General features: G+C 57.4%; 1 protein-coding gene across 1 annotated transcript in view; it reads left to right on the top strand.

Moving 5' to 3' along the window:
* The window catches only part of FMOD (fibromodulin), a 7,212-nt gene extending 2,400 nt beyond the window's left edge, over positions 1–4,812 (top strand). Inside the window, exons 2-3 of the mRNA XM_026864169.1 lie at positions 438–1,448; positions 3,528–4,812. Coding sequence (XP_026719970.1) covers positions 458–1,448; positions 3,528–3,679 — 1,143 coding nt within the window. The 5' untranslated portion in view covers positions 438–457 and the 3' untranslated portion in view covers positions 3,680–4,812. The remainder of the gene's footprint in view (positions 1–437; positions 1,449–3,527) is intronic.
* Positions 4,813–6,977: the final 2,165 nt, after the last annotated feature.

Genomic DNA, 6,977 nt, shown 5'->3' with positions numbered 1-6,977 from the left:
CCCCCACCCCGCCCCGTGCAGAGCCAGCGCAGGCAAATCCCAGGCACCTCAGAGCAGAGCTGCGTCACCTCACGCAAATTCAGACTATGTGTCCCATATCTCCATCCTCTACTCAGTTGTATCGCAGATAAATACAGATTTTACAAGCAAATACCCACTGGGATGGAGGTTTCTAGCAGGCCTGAGGTGAAAAGGGGGAAGATCAGGGAGATGCAGACAGGGGATACGTCTGCAGCCGCGTTTTTTTGGGTAGGATTCGCTCAGTTTCCCTGGTCCTCCAGCTCTGCTGCCGAATGCCACCAACCCCAGGCAGAGCTGTGGCCGCATCCAAACCATCTGGATTCCCAGGCCACGGGGTGCAGCTCGCCTGCCTCTAGCCCTCACACCAGACCTGACACTGCTGATGGTTTTTTTCCCCCCATTTCTCACCCCCCCAGGTCCCTCCAGCATCAGCACCATGCGTTGGGTCACCGTCCTGATCGTCGCTGGGCTCTGTGGAGCCTCCCTGGGCCAGTACAATGAAGAAGAAGACATGGCTTGGTTACAGTACTACATGCGGCAGTCCCGTATGTCCTCCTACAACTACATGCCCTACTACGAGGACGAGAACACCCCTTACGTGTACTCTTACCTCCCAGCGCCAGACACGGAGGCAGAGCCTGGCCCTGAACCGCAGCAAGCCCTTTCCTGGCAGTGTCCCCAAGAGTGTGATTGCCCCCCGAACTTCTCATCAGCCATGTACTGTGACACCCGTAACTTGAGGTACCTGCCCTTCGTGCCTTCCCGGATGAAATACGTCTACTTCCAGAACAACCAGATCGCTGCCATCCAAGAGGGGGCTTTTGACAACGCCACGGAGCTGGAGTGGCTCGCACTGCACAACAACCAGATCACCAGTGAGAAGATGGGCAAGAGGGTCTTTGCCAAGCTCAGAAACCTGGAGAGGTTGTACATGAACAACAACAACCTAACCAAGATGCCCAGCCCCTTGCCCCGGTCCCTGAGAGAGCTCCACTTGTCTTACAATCAGATCTCCAAGGTTCCCTCCAACGTTCTGGAGGGTCTGGAGAACCTCACAGCCTTGTACCTCAGCCACAACTACATTTTTGAGATGGGAGCATCCCTCAAAGGGCTCAAGTCCTTGATCCTTGCTGATCTGAGCTACAACCACCTCAGGAAAGTCCCTGATGGGCTCCCAATGGCTTTGGAACAGCTCTATCTAGAGTACAACTACATCAACACCATCCCTGATGACTATTTCAAGGTGTCTCCCAAGCTGCTCTATGTACGGATGTCCCACAACAGCCTGACAAATCAAGGTCTCTCTACCAACACTTTCAACAGCAGCAGCATCCTCGAGCTGGACCTCTCTTACAACAGGCTCCAGAAGATCCCCCGGGTCAGCACCAACCTCGAGAACCTCTACCTTCAGGGGAACCAAATCAACGGTGAGCAGAAACGTGTCGACCGAAGCGCGGTGGTGCAGGGGATGGTGGTGCAGTAGAGGGATGGGGAGATGAGGATGCAGAGCCTGTCCCGCCCTGAGGGAGACTACCTGGTATAATGGTTTGAGCAGGAGGATGGAATGTGGGAGACTTCTAAGAGGCCCTGAGCAGGAATGGGGCCCGTTGTGTACCAGCACACCTGGAACCAAGAGGCTCCCAGCTCTGAAGTTTCCCGTGTGACCGACGAAGCCATTGAACTGGTTTTACTGGGCATTTAGCAGCAGCCTGAGCATCTTCTGGTGAGAGATGCCAGAAACCAGCTGTGGGTAGAAGCTGATGCACAACCTGGGGAAAGAGCTGTGGCTTTAGTCCGGTGTCACACACAGGCCGAGGGGTCACCGACAGCGTGGACAGAGGTGGGGGGTCCCCACAGGTCACTGCATGTGGGAACACACGTTGCCCTGGTCAGTGCTAATGCGGGGACAGGGACGTACCCTGCAGTGCTGGGGGCCAGCACACCCCCTTTCTCCAGCCCCTTCTGCCCACCTCCCTCCCACCCTCGCAGAACACCAGCCCACGGCCCCAAAGCCCCCCCCCAAGGGTCACGGTTTCCAGCCGAGGAGCACATCCTTGCCAGGGCTGGGACAGACGGGAGCTCTTAGTTATTAAAGCCATCAACGCAGCATCTTCTGCCAGGACCAAAATTCACTCCACTTAATATACAAATAAATAAAAGGAACAGATTGTTCTGGGGCTGCTATTTATAAAAATAAGCTAGGAAAAAAACCCAAAAAAACAAAAAAAACCAACAACCAAGCAATCTCCTGGAAAAAGCCAGGCTTGCTCCTCTCACCTGCCAGGCCCCGAGGGCTGGACCCTCCTGGAGAGGTGCTGGAGCCCCCCAGCAAGGCTGGGCTGGGGCTGGGGCTGTGTCAGCGCAGCCATCAGCTGTTGCAGAGGAAACACAACCCCGCACCGGGGAACCGACAGAAACACAAAAACACGAACAGATTCCCAAATGTTTGCTTTCAAAATTTGTAGCTGTTAACGTCTGCCCACAAATGCCATGAAACCACCGCGGAGCCATTCAGGCTTTAGCGCAGATTTTCCTCCAGCTGCAGGTTTCGCCTCTGACCTTTAAAACACCCCCAGGAGCGAGGGGCTGCAGGTCCGGGCGTGCAGCACCAACCTTTTTGGGGGGGGGCACATCCCACCCCATGGGGCATAGGGGATGGGGTCGTGCCCCTCCAGCCATACTGGGAGGTCCCCACTTGCCACGCCACAAGGCTTGTAGCCCCCCAAGCCCCTGGCCTGTGGGTGCCCCAGCACCCCACTGCCTTCCCAGCACCATCCCGGCCTGGAGCTTTGCTGCCCTCTAGTCGGTCGCTTCTCTCCCAAATCTTGCACAAAATTTTGGGGAGTTTGCTCCCTTTTCCTCCCTCCAAACCCAGCCCAGGCAGGGCCGGAGGTTCCCTGCCCGGTGCTGGCAGCAGCGGGTGGCAGAGGGAGGGAGGGGGGATGTCTGCAGGCGTGGGATGGGGACAGGGACAGCTGTGTCCCCCCTCCCGGACACACTGCCTTGGGTGGTCCTTTGGTGGCCACTGGGAGTCAGAGCCTGGACACTGCGGAGTATGAAGCCTCATGAAAGAGGCTGCAAAGGCAATTTCTGATAAAAAGAAATTATTTTCATCTGACTCCACCCGGCTTTTTTCCTACGAATGCTCCAGCCAAGCTGGGTAAAGGCAGCCAGGGGCGGGCGCTGCCATCGCTTCCAAATCCTTGAATAGGCACAAATTCACGGGCTCCTGACTGCAGCTTGGAGCATCAGTCACCTTTTAGCTTAAGAGGGGAGGGTGAGTCCAAATTTGCAGGAATAATTGGTGATTTAGGGGTGCTCTCAATTTTTTTCCCCACTCACCTTCACATAAACCGACCCTCAGAGGTCGGTACCCTCAGACCCATCTCCAGAGCAGCCCCCCATCACATTTCTCACATCGCTCCCCAGAGATCACTCCCATCTCGCAGGTTAGAGCCGGGACCGATGCCATGCTCAGCTCTCCATCTCCTCTCCCTCCCCTGCAGAGTTCTCCATCAGCAGCTTCTGCACCGTGGTGGACGTCATGAACTACTCCAGGCTCCAGGTCCTGCGGCTCGACGGGAACGAGATCAAGCGGAACGCGGTGCCCCCCGACGCCCCGCTGTGCCTGCGACGTGCCACCATCATCGAGATCTAGCCCGGCCCTGCCCCGGCCCCTTCCCCATCCTCAGGACTTGGCTCCCCCGTTCCTGGGGAGACACTCACTCCCATTTTAATGCAGCTTGACAGTTTGACTTGGCTTCCGCAATAGTGCAATAAGGGTCCTCCAACACCGGCCCACGCGGGCGGGCAGGAGCCGTTCTTCCCCAAACGCTCCCTCTTCCCGGCTCTCCGGCCACACAGGGTGGGACAGATCGTGGCACCATTCCCCCTTTGACCCACAACAGCCACCCCCCCATTCACCCTCTCCCCTGGTTTGGGTGGGACACGGCGGGGGCAGGGGGAAAGCTCATCCCACCTCCAAAACGTGGCACTGAGCATCCGACCCCAGCGGGGAGGGGTTCAGGCGTGGGTCCTGCAGAACCAGCAGATCTAAACCGACTCACCCCGGACCAGGTGCCAGTGGTCACTGGGAGAAGCATTTGGGAGCTGCACAAGTAAAGGGTTAAAGATTTTCTGGCTGCCAGCATCCCTCGGGCTAGGATAGGGAAGAGCAAACCCACTCTTCTCCCTCCATTTTTCCCCCCTTCCACCAGCCTCCTGCTCCAGAAATAAAGGAGAGAAACATTTTCTCCTCCTGCCGGGTGGCTGTCAGCTGCTGAGGTTAGAGAGAAACACCCTGAGAAACAGCCTGTTCATGGGCTGTGGCCGAGGGGGGGGTCTCACGTCTTCCTCCCAGACCCCTGGCTCCGGGCAGGGGACAAGGGATGGGGCAGTTCCTGGCGCCGTCACCCCCGGACGCCCAGGTCCATCCCACCCACCAGCTTGGCTCCAAGCTCCTTCCCTGCCCGGGCAACTGGGGTCTCCCAGTTTAAAAAACAAAAAAAAAAAATATTAAAAAAATCACAGCGACACGTGCATCCGCAGCACGTTTGAATTCGCCAGAAGCTAAACACACCCAACTTGGCTCCTTGGACGGTTGAGTTTGAGAACCAAAGGGGCAGCTGAGCTTTGGAGATGACCTGCACAGCTGAAGAGGTCATCCAAGACCCTCCGCATTTAAACTGCATGCTAACACTATAGAAACAAAAACCCAAAAAAACCTGTACTATCACCGACGCATGAAGTGTAGATATCATACCGACGAATAAAGCCCTTTCTGTAACTGCACCGAAACGTGTCTGAGGAATCCCAAATGCAGAGACCAGGGGCTGAGCACCCGGGCTGCTCTGAGCGCTGCATCCTCCCCTCTTGCAGACCAGATTTTTTTTCTGCAGGCATAATCCGGGCTGGATTTGCCGTCTAGTGGTTGTACCAGACAAGACATGTGTGTACGCTGCCTTCCCCACACCGAGGAGCTGCCGCTCCAGCACATCCCAGATGGGGTCCATGCAAAGACACTTATGGAAGGAGAAAATACACACGGAGAAGTGTCAGTTGAGAGAGGGAAGGGATGGCGGTGCCACTGGCACAGTACTTCTGGTTGTTATTTTCCAGATGCTTTCATGTTCTCCAGTCTTAAGCCCTGCTTATTTTTAACAGCTAAACTGGAGGATGCTTAAAAAAAAAAAAAAAATTTCTCACGGGCAGGATTTTTACCGATCTGGAGTTGCACAGAAAGTGCCATTTCCCAACCTGGGGACCTCTCCTCTGCCTCGCCTGGCTCTGGGCTGGTGGAGGCAGAGCCTGTGGGTGCTCCGTGGGGGGCAGGAGGTGGGTTTCCCCACTGGCCTTCCCCAAACAACCCTCGCCCTGGCTGGGAGCTGCTCCCCCCAACTCCAGCCAAGGCTCTTGCAGAAGCCAAGCTGGAGGAAAAGCAAAACAACCCCACTCCACTCCCTCGGGCCACCCCCTTTCCATCCTCTTGTGTGTCCCAGGGCAGCGCAGGGACATTCACGTCCTCACTGTGACCTCCCACAGCCAAACCCCTTCCCCGCAGAGCTGTGAATTCAGAGGACTGGGGACCCCGAATCAAGGGGACCCCAGGGCTGTCACTAGATGTCGGCGTTGCCCATCACATGTGGCCCTGTCCAGGCTGGCAGGGTGGCCCTGGCTTCCCCTCCCCAAGGCCACGTCCCCAGAGAGCAGCACTCAGGTTCAGGAGCTGCCCGCCACAGCCAGTACTTGCTTGGGCAAGGCCGTGCTGAGACATGGGGTGAAACCTAGCCCCCCTCAGGGAAAAAAAAGGGCTCAGAGGGATGCAAACCTGACCCTGCTTCTGATATAGCAAGAGGAGAGTGGGGCTTGTGCCGGGCTCCATCCAAGGCAGAGCCACAGCGTGGGGGGAAGCAGGTTCTGCAGAGAGGGAGGATGCTCCAGAGCCCAGCTGATGCAGGTGCCTGTTGGCATCAGCGACCAGCCCTGATCTTTCTGCCATCAGCCCCCAGGACAGGTGCCACAGCCCATCATCCTCCTCCTTCCCTGGGGCAGCATCCAGCAGACCAGTGGGAAGGCGACAGGGACAGGACTACGAGCACCTGAGCCCACACCACGTCTCCACCCTCTCCAAAAGAGGCAGCGGAGGATGTTTACAGGATCCAGCTACAAAACAGCCAAGCACCACCCTCCTCCCCGAGCTCGGGAGCTGCCCAGGCACCAGCACATGCTGCTCCTTGTTCCTGGGTCAGGTTTTCACCCTCAGAGCACCCACAGTCCCTCCCCAGTCAGCACCAGCCTGCAGGAGCCAAAGGGGCTGCTGGTCCAGGGGGTGTTTGTAGGGAGGCCCCAGCCCATCACCTCAGGGGGGACCTGGCAGCAGGGTCTGGTGTCACCAGAACAAAACCCAGGAGAAACAACCACCCAATGCTGCTTCCAGCAGCTGCTTTACCCACGCAGGGCAACTGGGATTGCTGATTTACGCCAGCTGGGCCCTGGATCTGCTTCCCACAGGGATGGAGGTGAGGGGGCAGAGGGTCAGTATAACCCACTGCCCTGCATCTCCCTCTTCCCCCCCTCCCAAAAAGGGAGGAGGATCCCCCTGGTCCTAGTCAAGCCTATGGGTGCCCAGTCACAGCCTTGTTGTGATGAGGATAACAGGGATGGGGGCTTGGCCCCCCTCTTCATCCCCTTTCTCCTCCTCCTGTTGCTGGGAGGAGGTGCAGGGTCCAAGGGGCCCCAGCAGCCTGTATCTCACTGGGGAGGAGGAGGAGGAGGAGGAGGAGGAGGAGGGGGGAGTACAGGGCTTTGTCCAGATCCACAGAGAAGCATAAAGGAGGGGGAAACTTCAAACCAACCAAAAAATATCTCCCCAGCCCCGCTGGAGGTGGGCCCTGAGCACAGAAGCTTTGTGGGGCTGTTGCAGGAGGTACCAGCAGCTGCAGCCCCCCCCCCCCAAG

This window comes from Athene cunicularia (assembly GCF_003259725.1).
Source record: "Athene cunicularia isolate RWA chromosome 26 unlocalized genomic scaffold, athCun1 chr26_part1, whole genome shotgun sequence".
NCBI classification, from domain to species: domain Eukaryota; kingdom Metazoa; phylum Chordata; class Aves; order Strigiformes; family Strigidae; genus Athene; species Athene cunicularia.
This window is presented reverse-complemented; position numbering and strand designations above follow the sequence as displayed.